The following is an 18,080-nucleotide window of genomic DNA, read 5'->3' as shown; positions in this document are numbered from 1 at the left end:
CACACAACTTCTTCTTTCATTTTTTAGATCTTTGCTCAAAATGACACGATCGTGTGGAACAAAAGGAAAAAAATGTTCGAGAATGTGCTCGGATCGTTCGGACCAGCTAATTTTGCACTAACACATATATAGAAGTGCTCACCGCGGCTCCCGAGCGGCCGAAAGCGCTCAATTAGAGCGAGAGGAAACGATGAAAAAACGAGAGGTCAATATGAAAAAGTCGGTTTTTGCCAGATGGGTTGTGTATACCTTCGCGCCGTTCGGTTCGGATTTTGGTGCTAAGCCCGTGTCTCGCGCGGTGTCTCGAAGTAGATCAAAATATTGTGCAAACGTTGGCAAAAGGAAGGACGTTCTTTGGTGTTTTATATTCAAATCACATTAATCAATATATTTAGGGCATCGAGACGAAAGAAAGTTTGTGTCCCAAGGTGATATCGGGTGGGTTGGAGAACATGCATATCGAAAATGTTTGTCGCCTCTGTCTCACGGATGCTTCCGAGGCTGGGGACATGTTTCCGATCTTCCCGGTCCGCGGTGGAAATCCACACAGTCCTACGTCCGTGGTAAATCGGATACTTCAATGTACATCTTTGAGGGTAGGTACCTTTAATTTTGTGGTTGTAAAAAACACGAGTTCTCATTATATAGGGTAGAGCCAAAATCAGGAAAAATAGTTGATCCATCACGATGAACGGAAAAGAAAATGGAGATAAGTTCTCAGTAAATGACCCTCAAGATTTACAGAGCCCAGACTCTCGTGTTGCCATGGTTACTTTTTCCTGCGTATGGTCGTTTGCCCTGAATATATCATATCGGTGGTCAGAGATGATGCGGTGTTCGATGTGCTCTCTCTTGGGGGTAGTAGCCATCGTAAAGTGCATATCAGGCTATGGATGTGATCTCGTATAGCTTTGTTACGCGGTGTTGCTAGGTGTAAATGAAGAGCACTGATGTAACTGCTATGTACAGGTGCACTTCAATTCGATCGAAGGAGGCCAGGTTTTCGACAGTGCCCTGTGAAGACCTAGCAACGGTTTAGCTCTATCATGCTCTGACCGTTTTCTCTGTGCAGATACGTTAGCTGACTTTCTATGACCTAAATACGACTTGTAAAGGAGCTTCAAATCATGGCATCCTGCTATGTGCTCTATTCGCTCCAAGCAACGTTGTTCAGCTACCTTCAAGTGTTCCTTGAACTGAGTTCGCTTTTTCTATTCGCTCCTTGCGATGTCGTTCCGTTTCTCCCATTGTTAAAGCGTTCCTTGAAATGGGTCTGTGTACATCCAATTTGAAGAGCCAGTACCCAGACAATGGTAGTTTTCACGGTGGCGCGGTACAGTGGTGTATTGGATCGGGACCGGTCTTCACACGTCAGGACCGAGGAAACATTCCATCCGGACCATAGCAAGGATCGACTATCCGGCTACGTGGTAAAAATAAGTTGATACGGCCTGGCAGTTCTAATGAAAAAAGGTTGGAAAATGGGATGAGAAAAAATGGGCAGTCTCTTGGAGGAGGCAGTAGCATGTCGGCCTCTCACACCATAGAACATATAATTCGTTGTTTGATCAACGTCCTGATTATCTGTTGAACGTGGAAAGAACTGAATATTTGTTCGTGGATGTGTCTGAATACATACACATACTTTTGCTACCTTAATTCGGCGTTCATATTTATACACCAAAAGTCACTGATTATCTGATTACATGGTACAAATAATCCTAGCTAGTTCATGACCTATGAGTTTAAATTTTTTGAATATGTTAACAATCTTTGTCGTTAGATGTCCACCTCAATAGGCTCTGTTGCCCAGTCTATTATAGTAGTTTTCTAACACAAACTTGGCAAGATTGTTTAGTTCTCTTACAATTTTGCATAAATTGACGGTGTAAAATATCAGATCACCAGATTAGAGTATTAGCATTAGAAACGGTGGTCATGTTACGACAGAGCCTGGTCGTCTGTCTCGTCAAATTGAAGTAATCTCTAGTTATAGACGAATAATGGTAGATCATTAAAACTCGCTGTCATACAACGAATCAGATTCGCCAGGTTCCGGTGGCCACAAGCACAGAGGAGGAATGATAGGCCTAACTTGACATGGAGTGATGGCGTTGATGCGTCCGCTAGATTGGGTGGGATATGTTACAGATTATTTAAAATGATTTGGCAACACTGCAAGAAGAAGCGTCAGTCGGAAATATGCAGGGAATTAGGAAGCAAGCGAAATATAGAGAGAAATAAAAAGGCGTGGTTTTACATACAAATACAACAGGATATTAGATGAGCAGGCGACGACCCTGTACTGCGAGCGGTTTAGATCACTCCTGCTTCAGGCTAAGACTACGAAGCGGTTGTATCGCAGGATAAATTAGTAAGAAAGAGGTTGATCGCAGGCATTGCCTTTTCTACAGAAGGCATCTTCTTCTACAGGAAAACTTAATCGTCATCGTAGGCACGTCATAAAAATAACACAGGACGCGTTGCTGCTTAAAAAGCTCTACGCTAAATATAGACGTAGACCTAGAGCAGAATAGTCGTAGAACTGGGATGTATTTGTATTTTTTTTACATATTAAGTATATAAAGTAGCGCCATGAACAGTTACTACAAAACCATTATTAGAAACAAATATCTTGGACAGTTTAACTTCCACTTTAACTATCTGTGACTTGCAATATCCATATCTGAACTCATATTCCGATTGAAATTATTGTTAAGAATCTATCAACTAAACTATTTTTCCGGTCCAAACGGAGCACACCAAGAAGCGAATCATTAAAATAGAGTATCCTTTTATGTACCGAGTTTATGTTGCTGTTGGCGACGAAAGGGAGTTGCTGAATAGCAGCACAATCCAACGACAATACCTCCTACTCGTTGTTTATTTTCATACTAGTCTTGAGAGATGAAGGACCAAAAATTCGTGGGCAACGAAAGATAAATTCTCGGCTCTCGAATGGTAAAACTTGTAACATGCCAGAGAGATTAAGAGTTTCGAGAATCTAATTCCGCTTTACTTCATACTGTATCGTCAAGAGGATGGAATGCTCGCCGAGTTGTTGAAGCTATGTTTCCCGTAGTACTAGTGATTTAAGCAAGTTTATCATTATATTAACATTAGTATTAATATTTTTTTAAAATTATGTCATAGAATTAGTTAGCAGTCTTTATAATAAGTAGTCTTTATATTTAATTAGTTAGAACAAATGTAAGCATAAGCAAGTTTGGATTGTGTATTATCAGACTTTCGTTTATCGAAACTGATTTTCACATATTCAGATCCTTAACGCTTTCAAACCACAACAAATGGCTGGGTCCATAAAATTAGAAACTCAGAGGAGCACAGAGATACGAAAGCCTTACCCGTAACCATCGGTGGCTCGAAAACTTTGCCCTCGTGTGCTAAAACATCCATCGAAACACGCGGTAGATGCCGTTACCTGTCGTTTGCTGTCCTTGTGCCTGCAGAAATTCTCCCGCAAAGCATCATCAGGCAGTCGTAGCACCGGAGCCAGACAGCTGCAGGTAGAATCGAACGGAACCGTCGGATATGATGATGGTGCTGCTACAGAGTCACCGCATCCCATCTTGATACGGAGCGGAGATACACCGATACGGACGGGGCGAGTACGCACGCGTTGTTATACCCAGCATGCAATGCAAAGAGAGACAGAGAAAAGACACGCCGCGTACGCTGTGGATTGTTGACGAAGGATCTTGTAGCGACGACGGGATGAGAAGGAGAACAAAGAAGATGATTTTTCTTTGCGTGTGCGGTTCGTTTGGCTTGCCATTGCCGTTTGGTAGCGGCCGTGCCATCGTCGTGTGGTGCTCTCTCACTTTCGCTACCAGCCTGCCGGGAACCGGTTCCGCTCGTCATACCGCAGGCGTCGGTCCGAAACATGCCGTGGCCGTCTGCTGCAGCTCTCCAGTCCAGCAAGACGAATATCAGTGTGCCTTCGCTTGCGAGTTTGGTTTCGCTGCTTCTCGTCCGCGCCTTGCTCATCGCTTCTCACTCCACGCGCTATTGTGCACCAGTCTCTGGTACATTGGTCCAAGCGTCCATTGCCTCGCTGCGTACGCTAAGTACGCTGCAGACTTGGGAAACTACCAACTGGTCTCGATCTCGATGGCCTGCTGAGTGGGTACCCCACCGGACATAGGAGCGCGTTGGCGCGAGAGCTTACACTGTTGCAGCGCACCGTAATACGAAGCCATCGGGCACATGAAGTTGCGAACGTGTTTTTCTTCCTTTCCCTTTACGGCCAACGCGAACGGAAACGTCGGCAGAAATGCTTTGCTGAGAATCTACCCAGTGGGTGAATAAACCGCCCCCGATGGATGAGTGGCAGGGTTGGGTTGGGTAGGGATCTGCAATTTCATGGTAACTTGCAGCTTGGATATCCACAATTCAGATCTTGTCGAGAAAGCAGTGCAATGCATTCCGGCACTATGCAAGATCCGCACAAACTGTGCATATAAAGCTAGAAGCTTCGAGTTGCTTGTCAGTAATTGTCATTGAAATGGCAAACAAATTGGTCGAGTTTTCGATCTAGTTGAAACACTCTAGATGTTCCAACTCATTCCATCGCCTTGTCAGAACTTAGTACGCGCACGAAGAAAGACACAATCATCATCATCGTCCCAGCACGATGACATCAGTGCACATCTCAAAACCACGACCTCAATCTCCAAAGTCCCTGATCTGGGCGAAGCGAAGAAGCGTACGGCAAGGCGCCTACCCACTCGCAGCGCAGCAGCACCACTAACGCCCGAATGGTAACGGGGTTCAGACATTCGAGGCGCAGTGGTAGAGACAGCGTTCCGAGAGTTTTTAGTACGCAGCGGAATGATACGTTGGGAGAGGGTTCAACAGCAGAGGGTCTGCTAGATGTTGTGTTCCAAGCTCGTTCGTACTGCGCTGCGAGCAGAGAGCAACCACACTGCCATTGCTTCACACTGCGCCTTTGTGTGGATGGAAAATAACGGCAACGTTGCTTTCAGTGCCTACTGCGCTGTTGCTCGAATGAGGGGTTGATTCTCCTACCCCGCATGACGACGGACGTTCTACATCCTTATCGGGGTGGATCGTGCACAGACCGACCGTGCTCTGCAGAGACTTCGATGTGGCCTCGTCCGGTACTTGAAACAGCATGGAATGGAATGTTCACGGTGCCGCAAGACCCCGGGTAGCTGTTGTGATGCATGAAGAACATGGTGGACTTTATTTACCTTGAACAAAGGAGAACGACGGTGCACCAATACACACAGCCGTACGGTTGCTATGTGATCTTGGCGATTGAAATAGTACACCGAGGCTCGGTAAATAATGAACGTTCCACACGCGCAGCACATCCAGCCAGGATAACGAACCAAATTTTGTCCTTTTTCTCTCGAGGATCTTTTTACGTGCCCAGTGTGCTAAAAAGAGCCATAAGGGGGTCATTAAGTTGGGTAGCTCTGCGGAGTAGCGCGGGCCCCCTCGGCACATAAAGCCGTACTGTGCTATAAAACAGAATTACGCCAGTCACCTGTCATACCACATCGGCCGTACCCGCCGCAGCGTGACCTCATTTCCTTCCTCTCGCGCGGCAACATGAATTCCGTTCCTTGCTGATGCTGTGCGACCGATTTCACTCTCAGTGTGGCGTGTTGCTGCTCTCCGGGGACGGTGCTATTCGCCTCGCTGCCGGAGAAAAGAATACCGAGAGCCATGTACGAAAATAATCGATAACTAACCCCATCTCGGCCAGACCATGCCAACAGCAGTGCCGAAAGTCGTCTTGTATACACGGCGTGTCGGTCTCTTGGTTGCGTGCTACTTATATGCTGTCACTGTACAGTGTTGCCGGGTTGGTACACGGTTGGTTGGTGATGTGGCACATACACCATTCCCGTTCAACGGCTCTACGCTTTACCACATCGGGGAGGGGGTTTTGGGATGATGGACGGTTTGTGTGGACTGAACGCGAGGTCGACTTCTCTGCAGGACCGCTGGCACTACATGTACTTCGTACTGTAGAGGCGGCCAACGTTGACGCCGCAATGACGCGCGTGTAGATGAATGTTGCCTCCGGTCCCGTGGGTACACTACGGTAGAGTTTCTATTTTTGGTCAGAGCACAGAAAAGGGTACGCAGTCACTCTGCAGGCGTGTCGAGGTAACAGCTTGCCTCAGCTACATGGTACCAACGGCACAACGATCGAGTTTATCGATTTTGTTTGAAGTGTGTTAGCACACTGCTAACTCCAGTAACTTTATGCAATTGGAGAAAGATCATATAATTCGTCTTACGCTAATATTAAATTAATACATTATTGTATAATACAATAGTAAATAATTATTTGTTAATAGTTTTATATTTTAGTTGAGTGAGTTGTCAATAGTTAGAATTAGTAATTAGTAAACGTTAGTAATTTTTATTAACTGTAGAAATACATCCACACGAAATTGGATATTTTTCTTCAAATGAGACATTTATTCCATAGTGTTTCATAATTCTCCACAGAGGAAACAACCGAAACACTCGTCCAAAGTTATAGAAAGTTGTGCGGAGTTCGGAGCAATTCCATGTATGCACTTAATATTTATGTCCTTGGACAGTTTTTTTTTCCCATGGAGAATAGATGTTCGGCTTCGGCAGAATACTCTCTTCATAATTGTTGGAAACATTGGTTTGTGCTTGGGACGTTATCAACAGTGAGAATCTTTCGTATTGCAAAGAATGGAAGACGCTTTATCGCCTCGGCGGAAGTCTCACTACGGGCTAAAACATCATTCACTTGGGCAACACATTTTCTTTAGTCAATCGATACTCAAACAGTCCCACATAAATCCCACCCACCGAAACCGGGGCGGTTTGGAAAATATTTCCTTTGCCCAAACGGCGTACTGAACTGAACGCGGTCGTCCAGAGATGGGCTCAGAATATTCTGCGATCTCGGCTCATTTTCCCACAATTCCGTGCCTCTGCCCTCTGGGCATTGACGAAGGGGTGGGTGTCAAATGGTTTCGAGATCTCGCGTTTCGCCCACCCCGAGTTGTGGCACTCCATAATCCGGACGGCTGAAACGTACCCGAAAGTCCTAAACCCGAACCCCGACAGTCTCTCGAACGGTGCGCGGGGTTGGATTTACCCTTGAGCGCGAGCCGTTTCGTCGTACACGCTTCGAAACCGGGCTTTGAGCTGTGCTGTGAAACTTCTCCCATACCAAGAAAGCATAGGGAATTGAAAGTAACAAAACAATCTTTGGCAAAGAATTTGTTACCAAGCACATAACGCCCGGGTGGGCACACAGAACTCGTTGCAGGTCCTTTTATTGACGACGACCGTCGTCCTAGTCACATTGCTGCAAACACAGTTAGGACGGTAGGAACAAAAGCTGACAGATAAGGGATTTACTGTTGCAGGAGGATTTGGCGGGGAGATGTAGGTTGTGTGTTCCGCACAAGAGCGGAAGAAGGACTTGTTCTTGTTTAGAGCGCTAAAGATCTGTTAAGCATTCTCGAAAACCAATCCCCGAAAGAGACCCATCATTCCGACTCTTGGGCTTGATGATGATGATGATGCCGTTTGCGCCTGTCTTGCTGATTGCGATGCGAAAAACACCGGAGAGCAAAATTATTGGTCACGACACGATGACGATGGGGATGATGATGATGCTGTTGTGGAGGATGGTATTCCGGTCGGCGCTGGTAGAGAAGAAATGTTTTGCGGATAATGCGGCTGCTGGAACACACGCCCCAGACCGAGATAGGGATGTGAAGTAGAGAATTTCCAGAATTTTTTTATTATTATGGATGGCTGTTGCCATTTAGGCTTTTGGATGTGGGGATTTTTTATGTTAAATTAATGATAACGTTAACAAAACTTTGGTATGTACTGTAAAAAATAAGTTCATATTAATTGGTACGATCGTATTATTAAAGGAAGACGCTGATTTGTTTGGAATGTATCAAATGAAAGCATTAATCGCAACTGATCAACTTAAAGCAATCAGTTCGATCATGCCACTTGAGGTCGTGGGTTGATATTATCAACGTGCGAAACGGAACAGCCCCGCATAATCAGTTCCGCTTAACTTTGGGTGCATCGTTGCTTCCGCAACTGTGTACGCCTTCACATCAGCCCCAAACACGGCACAGCGACGTGAAAAGCAACACACACTGGGTTCGGCCGTTGCTCACCAAACCCCTGCAGCACAACGAACGAACTGGCAGAGCATCACTGTTCGGCGAGATTGAATGATGGTGAAGCCTCTTGAACATGCCTGCTCTACCCACCATTCATCGCACAACGGCAGCACAGAACCGGTCAATCCCGTCAACCTAAGCGTTGCCTACATCCATCGTGTGCCATCCTTCCTCCTTCTCCCGGGGCTCGCGATGATCCGTGGCAACCGCCGCTTTTCTCCCCGCACCGTTTGGGAAGAGTTTGCACCACGGAAAATTTGTAGAGCATGCGCAGAAGCGTCATACTTTGCCGCTTTCCTATCCGGGGGGGTTGGCCTTTTGTAAATACGCGTGTGCTTCTGGGTGGCGCTCGGGTTTTGGGGGTGGAACGTGAAGGTGAAGATCTTCGTCTGACGGTGTGTGCTTCTGGTGCAGGAAGGCAAGCTCGGTATACTCTGCCAAGCAGCGAAGCTTCTGTGCAGAGTGGAACGGAGCTTAATCTATAGGGGTCTTTTATTGGGGTGTGTAGTCTGCCAGCCAGCCCCCAGAGCAAGCGCGGCACTGTTGTGATGGATGTTATCGCTTCTCCGATTCGTGGTGGAAACCCTCCGAGCGGGAGGTTCGGATTATCGATTTCTATCGGCAGATGGGTCTGCTTTTATGGTTGTGCAAGCTTTGGCCACCGAAAGTATCTTCGCTTGTGTGTGAGAGCTTCCTCGAACGTGCTAGAGACAGATCCTTTTCTTTTTATCGATTGTTTCTTTTTTTCTCCCTTTGCTCCTCCATCGTTCAGAGGAGAGAGAATTTCGTTTGATTCGATGACCTTATTTCTAACAAGGTGAATTTTGAATTAATGTAACCTTTTTTATGTGAGATCTTTTATAATGAGATCCTGTCACATAATAGAGTAGAGTGTTACGTTACGTTACCACTACAAGATGCATGCATTAGCTAAAGATTTAATGAGATGCTCCTTTGAAAGTGTAATTCACATGATCCTGTCATCCTTTTGCCATGATCTGGTAAACAGTTTAAAGCCAATTGAGTACGAAATGAACAGCAACTTCTGCATTATTAAATAAATTTGCATGCCAATCCTTTTATTCGTGCTAATAGCTTGCTAATACGTTGATGTCTTTGCGACAGAGTTTCTTGATCCATTAAATAGGAAAGCTTCACTGTCACTGCCTCAAGGTATCTGCATAATATCTGCTAAATATCTAAATGTATTTAAAAATCAAATCAAATCAATAAACAAAAGATCAGTTAACGAACAACACAACACTGTGACACACACTGTCCCTTCCTCGAAATAACTATGCACAACTATTGAGCAGCACAAATGTCAGACACTATGCGGCACTGGAAACAGTACGGTTTAGCTATGTAGGCACTTTTCCATAAACCCAGACATCCCCAAAACATGGAACTCATTAGCAATCGATGATGAATAGCAGGAAACGCTTATTGTTTGTCGCTATAATAACAATAGGCATTCTTATTGAGTTCATCTAAACAACAGAATCGGCAAGAAGCACGCTTCAGAGCAATATGTTTTCCTTGACAAATCAAACGGGGAAGAGAACACCGTCTAAAGTTGCTCAACTCAACAAATAACGCGAACCAACCCTTTGGATTGTCCGGGAACGGGGAAAATTCATTTCGAAAAGGATTTGAGTGTCTTACTACCAAAAAAAAGGCTTCACATTGGCTTTGACAAATGAGCTTTGAGAGTGTGGTAAAGTAATTCTACCCAATAAGATAAATCTCGTCGGGATTTTTAACGATCGCTTGAACACCGTTCTATGCTCCGTAGAAGTAATGCGAATGTTGTGTGCTTTACGGTTGCTTGGTGTCGTCCTGACGTATTATGTCTGGATATTTTATTTTTAGGATTTCCGAAGAATAATTCTTTCTTTCTTTTTTAGTACGGAAAACCTAATATGTCCGAGTTATGGCAGACATTCATTCGAACGCAAAATGAGCAGGTCAAGATGATCTAGTACTCAGGAAATATAAAGTAGTTCGTGATGTCACTGAACTGTCATAGCAATGACAGATGTCATGATGTAACAGGTGACATACAAATTAGACGAACTGTTGTGTACTGGTATCAATAGTTTTGTCTTCGATAAGCTTAAGTGTGGTGTATTCTAATCAGAACTCTCCTAGATTGAGCGAAGCACTAGCAAATTATTTGATTCAAGTTAATTTCACAGTTTATAACCCGGTAAGTGATATTATTCGTTTTGCCACACTGTAATATAATGCTCATACAGTGAAACCTTTCATGTTTTATTGCTTTTATTTTGGTTTGGAAGATTGCTCTACAGTGGATTGTTTTTGTCGTTGTTTTAATATTGTTCTAAAACGAGCAATAGCGTTTGTCTCGTACGCGTCATTCGCCCGCCGAGCCACTGCTTCGTCCGGATGATGTTTGCCAACATAGGAGGCGACAGTATCCCATGCGTTCAACAACTGCAGAATCGCTTCAGTCGATGATGGATAGTTCGGGTTTGCTTCTTCAGATGCTAGTTCCTTGGCAGCATCATCAGCCCTTTGTAACTCCATAAGTTCTTCGGTGGATGGATCCTCCAGGTGATCCGCCAGAAGCTCTTCAATGTCATTGCTTTCAACTTCCAGCCCTAAACAGCTGGCCAGCGTCACAAGTTCATCGACCTTTGGTGCTTTGGTGGTATCTTCGATGTGCGCTGCTTCCGAACATTCCAGTTCAGGCCAAAGCTTCTTCCAGGCAGCAGTTAACGTTCGGGCAGCAAATCCCTTCCATGCCTGTCCGATGATTTTGCTGCATGTGGCAATGTGAAAATGATGTTTCCAATAATCTTCCAAAGTCACACACGTCCCTTCGGTAGCATCAAAACAGAGTTGAAACAGTTCTTTCATGTAGAGCCTTTTGAACGTGCTTTTAACGTGCTGATCCATGGGCTGAAGCAACGGTGCTGTGTTCGCGGGAAGAAGCAGGATGTTGATGAACTTAAACTCTTCGGGCAGCAGCATATCAGGCAGATCGTGTGGATGACCAGGTGCGTTGTCCATAACGAGTAAGGCGTGCAGGGGTAGGTGGTTTTGAAGCAAATACGTTTTCACGCTGGGACAGAAAGCATTCCGCATCCAGTCAGTGAAAATGTCGCGCGTAACGCAGGCCTTTTTATTCGATCTCCACAGCACGCTCCACTGGTTGTTCGAACTGTGGGATTTTGGGTTTTTCGAACGATCAACCAGTAGCGGTTTGATCTTCAGATCTCCACTTGCATTGGCACAAAGTAACAGCGTTAAGCGGTCCTTCGTCGGTTTGTCTCCGGGTGGAACTGTGCTGCGTTCAGCTGCCAGACGCTTCATGTTGGATATTTCCCTCCAAAGCAGGCCCGTTTCGTCACAGCTGAATATCTGTTGCGGTAAATATCCTCCCGTGCTGACTAACTCTTGGAACATTGCGACGAAATCGTTGGCTGCCTTCAGGGTTCCTGTGCCCGTTGCTTCACCATGCCGAAAAATGTTGCTAATTCCGGTCCTTTCCTTGAACCGCTCGAACCAACCGTTGCTTGCCTTGAACACTTCCTTCGTGGTGCCAACGGATGTTGAGGGCGCATCTTCGGCGATATCGTGGAATATTCTCTTCGCCTTCTCGCATATGACGGACTGCGTAACCGTATCGCCCTGCAACTGTTTCTCGCCGATCCAAATTAGCAGCAACCTTTCGACATCGTCCATAACTTTCGAACGCTTGTTCGATCGGCGCGACACTCCTTTCGAAGCGGTAAGCGCCTTCAGCTTCTCCTTATCTTTCAGAATGCTGCAAATGGTTGACGTGGTGCGATTGTACTCGCGTGCCAGAGCAATCACGCTCACGCCATTCTCTCGCTTTGCGATGATTTGCTTCTTAATTTCGATCGGTATTTTAATTCGTGTGCATTTGTTGCGGGCTTGCTGCGTATTATTTTTCGGTTTCGGCATGTTTTGTCAAACACAGATGAGAAACCCGCGCCTCCGGTGGTGGGGTTTGTTCACTGCTGCGCCCGAACGATGGCACTGAAATGATATGTGCCCGTGCGAGACCCCGGTGCTACTTGACTCTCGGCAAACTGATTGTTCCGTCTGCGCTTCTTCAGCGTCGGGACTTGGACAGCAACAAGAAACAAAACAAGTGCGTTCCGCGAGAACCGCGCAAATACACGCGCTCGTTATGCGAGATATTGTGCGTGCTCTTTGAAAGGGTGTGTTCTCATGGCCGTTTCAAGAGGGTTGCTCGTTAGGCGAGAAACTTGTTGAAAGGGGGAACTCGTTATGAGAGTGCTGTTGGTTGTATGTTATTATGATTCTCTTTTGCCTCTTCTCTGGATATATTCAGAGCTGGTTGTTGTTCCCGTGCTCTGTGGCGATTTATTTATTTATTGTCCAGGCGAATAGCAAGGATTCCAAACAACAAAAGGCTTATTTCTTACTCGTTTGCTTAATTCTTTGGCCTTTCTTACCCTGCTGTAGTTCGAAAATCGATAGCAACGGATGAAATGGGATTTGATTACGGTCCTGTGGTGACAGGCATCGTAAGAACTTCCTGTGTCAAGCAAGGCTATTTGAATGATACTTGCTTGTCTAGCTTTAAGGTGGTCTCGTAACTCGTGCTTTATAGCTTGATGAGCTTGCACAATATTAGCAATTGATAGATTAAACAAATGTCAAACATGGATTATAATACCAGTGTGTTTGTGTATTATCCTGCTTCTGATACTAATTTCGGCTGTGTTTCATTCTGTTTTCGTTTTAGCTCGAACACACTGAAGGAGTACCGGCGACAATATGCGAGCTGTGCAGCGTCCGGTTGGAGGATTGGCATGCGTTCCGCGAACAGTGTCTCGGTTCGGACGAATACCTGCGGGTCACACTGCGTCACGCATTCTATCCCGACGAAGGCCAAACATCACATTCTGCCAGCTCGAACTCAGCCCTCCCTATCCTGCCGCCCAATGGGAATCAATTGACCAAGTCCATGTCTATCCACACAGACAGTATGTCGACAAAATCCTCACCCATCGGTAGAAATGTATCCATGACACCGCCACCACCAGTCTCGTCGCGATTGAGTTTAGCCAAACGACGGCAGAGCACATTCGAAATGCCCGTTTCTGACGGCAAGGGTAACACCACGGACCAGAAGATTCTGGTAGAGGTGCTCGGCGTTTGCAACGACACCGGAAAGCGACCATCCGTACCAACGTTCGATGGAACGACGAATGGGCAGCAGGAAAAACCGAACGGATTCTCCACGCTGGACAATACCATGCTGGAGCAGGCAAGCTGGTCCAGAGAGTACTGCGCACGGATCAACAATCTGATGGTGAAGGTGAACGGGCCGCGGCCGTTCAAATGCAAGGTGTGCCGTAGAATGTTTAACAATCGTACGAATATGCGCCGCCACATCAAGGTACTGCACAGCGATGAAGTCTTCGAAGGTGAGAGCCCACCGCCGGAATGCTATGGCTATACCGACCAGGCGGAACAATCACACCAGGACACGTCACGGCCACCGGTGAAAAAGAAGCGCAAAAGTACCGACCCTCCGATCGTGGGTCCGTACAAGTGTGAGGTGTGTCCGAGATCGTTCAAAATGCCGGCGCATTTGGCGGTGCATCGCAAAACGCACCGCCAGATCGAGTTCGATCATTCGGAGCTGTCGAGGGTGATCGAGCAGCAGAAGCGACAGATGCAGCAGCAGCAACGTGAACGATCATCGTCGGCCGTTTCATCGGAGGTGGACCGAACGCGAAAGACGACCACCATTGAACCGTGCGATGTGATACAGCTGTCCGACGATGACGAGGAGGAAGATCCAATGGGTAAGGCGTTGCAACGCACAACGTTCGGTGCGGGTGATGATTTGGACGATGGGTTCGATGAGGAGGAAGGTAGCCTAAAGGAAGCAAGCTCGCTGGATGTTGATTTGCGGCCCGATCCTTCGTCGCTAGCGATCGTTCAGATCGGTGCCGAAGACAACGATGGTCCAGAACAACAGGTGACTTCAAGGCGGCACGATGAGGAAGAGGATGAGGACGTCATGGTGGTGGTACAGGATGTGGAAAGCAAAGCGCTAGCGAGTAAACCGAAACCCGGCCCATCATCGTCGTCCCGTGCTCCACCAGGGCCGCTCTCGTCGAAACTGAAGTACGGCAACCAGACAGCAAGCAACAGCGGTACCGGAGGTGCAAAACAACAACAAAAGCCACTGAAGATTGCTGCCAAGCCAATAGAAGATCTTCAACGAAGGCAAAGTTCCTTGCACTCTACTGCGGCAGGTCCTGCTGGTAAACAAAAGCCAGCAACAGTTGGCACTCCTCCAACGACCGAACAACAACAGTCATCCTCCTCAACAACTACTACCGTACATCGTTGTCACCTGTGTCGGCACACGTTCCCACGGGAGGATATGCTCCGGGATCATCAGAAATCGCACCAGCATGATTCACCGTGTGCGTACCGGTGCGGCTGGTGCAAGAAAGGGTTCCGCTATCGGCAGAACTACACCTTACATCTCGAGAAACAAACCTGCCGGCTTATAAACGCGGACCCGGTACGTGCGCTGCAGCAGCAGCAGCAGCAACAGGCGGGCAAATGCACTTAAGAACATGTTCAATAGGAGCGCATCCTTACTCTCACACTACTCTTAGCTATTTAAATAGAAATATTAGGCGGTATGATAGTACCCGTTCGTTACTCTTCCCGTAACTACTCAAGCACTGATAGGGAAGAAAGCGTTTTGTGTAAATTGTAAATTATTACCATTAGTAAGAGGGATTCAGTATAAATATTATTTGAATCAAAGTATGCTTCTAGAAACATTTCATTTAAAATATTGAAATGAACAGTAAAGCATCACACAAGCAGTATTTCAATCAAGTTCGATTCAGAGAAATTAGAGAGATCAGGCAGCTTAAACTCCTGTGTAAGACTTATGTACCGAAATGTGTTCCATTTTGAGCGGTTTCCTCAGTTACATGGATTTTTTAGCAGTGCAGGATCAATCCCCTTGGAGGCCAAGGGCGGAATTATAGTTGGGGCCTCTAATTTTGAAAACGATGAAGCGGGGGTGGGCATTGAGCGAAAAGGGCCATCATCATCATCATTTTTGTTTCATTTTTATAACTAAATATTAATTATAAGTATGAAAGATCACGATCATGTGGGGTCTACATTGTTAAGGATAAAAAACCATCCACTCTTTAGTGGTGTTGTATTCCAATAAAATAAAAATAAAATAAAACCAATAAAACTTGTATTCTTTTATTAGTATTATTAAAAACGTAAAGATAATAAAATAGTTAGCTGACAACGGATTGTATTAACCCTGTAAAAATTCTGCCATAACGGTACTTCTCCTGTATGCTATCATCGTGTGGGTGCTTATCAGTACATGGGGAACCTCAAGGAACGAATGCGTGTCATCTATCTCACTTGCACTAGCGATCGCTCTCACGGGTTGGATGGTATGCGCAGTGGTGTTAGCCAATGTATTAGAAGATCGTGTGTCACGCTCGCCGGAGGGGAATTGATGTCACCTCTCATGATGTCATGCTCTCTTGGTGTCCGAAATCGAAAATCGATTCGTTTGTATGGAATTTCGCATCAGCCGACGGAGAGTTTGAGATTCACGTGTACAAAAATTGCACCAGAGCTGCGTTTCATGTAACAAGAGAGCATCCAAATCAAGAGGTGATATTTAACCGGATGATCATCCACTGCAGGGTTGTTGGAAATAAATGTTAGCACAACGAATTCAAAAGTTTGCATTCTATTTTTGTGTGGATTTTAAGTGAGAATGTAGCGTAATTATGTGAAACTAATGGTATTATTTGTTGCATGTTTGTAAACTATCATGCGGTTGTTATTAGCTGCCAATAAATTGATTAATGAATTATTGTGGTTTTATTTAAATGTTAAGATCATTCACTGTTTTGACAATTGTCTCAACGATTAACGGTCTGAAAAAGTGTTCCAAAGGAGATTTGTTATTATTTAACATGTTTTTGTTTTATTTTTATAACTAAACGTTGAATATAAGTAAGAAAGATCACGATCGTGTGGGGTCTACATTGTTGAGGATAAAAAACCATCCGCTCTTTAGTGGTGTTGTTAGCCAATAAAACTTGTATTCTTTTATTAGTATTATTAAAAACGTAAAGATAATAAAATAGTTAGCTGACAACGGATTGTATTAACCCTGTAACAATTCTGCCATAACGGTACTTCTCCTGAATGCTATCATCGTGTGGGTGCTTATCAGTACATGGGGAACCTCATGGAACGAATGCGTGCCATCTATCTCACTTGCGCTAGCGATCGCTCTCACGGGTTTGATGGTATGCGCAGTGGTGTTAGCCAATGTATTAGAAGATCGTGTGTCACGCTCGCCGGAGGGGAATTGATGTCACCTCTCGTGATGTCATGCTCTCTTGGTGTCCGAAATCGAAAATCGATTCGTTTGTATGGAATTTCGCATCAGCCGACGGAGAGTTTGAGCGAGCTGAAGGATGCTTTCCGTTTCATCCATCTTCATCTCAGGTGTCATCTCTTGAACAACATGTTCTCTTGGTGTCGGAAATCTGAAAACAATTGTGTGCGCGGCATCGGTTTTTCGCAGTTGATTAGCGGATTTTGTCACTTGACAAATTTGTCAGCATTTTGTCAACTTGCGTGGTCCTGCACCTATTAATGTGAATTTCTATCGTTCGCTTGATATTCGCGTATCAAGTTTGATGCTTTGAAGTTTAAATAGTCTTCTACACGGGGATATCATAAAGTTTTTTAACAGTTTCTCATGGATTTGAATGTATTTTGCTCCAGTTTTCCGAAAATATTAGGTCCATAAGCTGAACCTACGATCCATCTTCGAATAAGTAATAATCAAGAAAGACAGAAATGCTATTCCAAGAACCATTAAGTATCAAATATCTAACGGAAAAGAGAGTTCTTATGATTGCAATATGATTTTATTCATGACAAAGCTAGTTAATTTCGTAGTACACTGGCAGATTGTATCGGTTATAACATCATTACCGGCTTGCAAACTTGCAAAAATTGTGACCATCGAAGTATTAAACACAATACTCCACCACAATACTGTTCCGAAACACGCAGGCAGGACATTTTCACGGTTCAATCGGGGAGAGAAAACAATACCACACCACGAGTATCGCAATGGCAATAGCTGGCGAATATTACGGAAGTGAATGGCAAGCATGGTTTCTATGCCAGCATCTTACGGTAGGATCATTTACGAACAGATGAAAAAATATGAAAATCTTGAGGTCTAAAATCCCGTTCAAGAAATATAATACATGAACAGGTTGAAGTAACGGTAGGCTTCAACATTCTGAGGATGTCGTGCCGTTAAAGAAGAAGGAGTTTGAGTACACTACATGCTTCTCTTGCGTAGCCGTGTAACCAGGCCGATGAAGCTAGTCAAATAGAAACATTTTTTTTTTTAAACCAAGGATATACAAAATCAAAGGATATTTTCGATATACCAAGAGTATTCTCGATCATTTTTTCCCTTTTTAATTAGATTTTGTGCTATAAATTAACAGCTATCTGCTGTTAAATTACCAAAAATCTGCACAATCGGCACAATTTTTTTGGGGCCCACAACACGGCGAGGCCCTAGGCGACCGCCTTCTCCCCCTACCGTTTGATCCACCGCTGGATTTTAGCATTTGATTACTGATACATCTATACAATTTTGCGATCTCAAAATCTGTTGCGAAATATATAAATTACAATACCCGGTGTACAATATAACCGCACAACGCGTATCGGATGTTTACCTTCTTTGTTTTGCGAAAAAGTTTTTCTCTCGCGTTAATCACATCGTTTTTGTCATTTGTCAACATAGAA

General features: G+C 45.0%; 1 protein-coding gene across 1 annotated transcript; it reads left to right on the top strand.

Annotated features, from left to right (window-relative positions):
* Positions 1 to 413: 413 nt before the first annotated feature.
* On the top strand, positions 414 to 15,430 carry LOC128296910 (uncharacterized). Its single transcript, XM_053032440.1, has 2 exons — positions 414 to 596; positions 12,961 to 15,430. The coding sequence occupies exons 1-2, from the start codon at positions 453 to 455 to the stop codon at positions 14,809 to 14,811; spliced, it is 1,995 nt and encodes a 664-aa protein (XP_052888400.1). The 5' UTR covers positions 414 to 452; the 3' UTR covers positions 14,812 to 15,430.
* The last annotated feature ends 2,650 nt before the right edge of the window (positions 15,431 to 18,080 follow it).

This window comes from Anopheles moucheti, chromosome 2 (assembly GCF_943734755.1).
Source record: "Anopheles moucheti chromosome 2, idAnoMoucSN_F20_07, whole genome shotgun sequence".
NCBI classification, from domain to species: Eukaryota; Metazoa; Arthropoda; class Insecta; order Diptera; family Culicidae; genus Anopheles; species Anopheles moucheti.
Note: the sequence above shows the minus strand (reverse complement) of the source record. Positions and strands in the feature narration are given on the sequence as shown.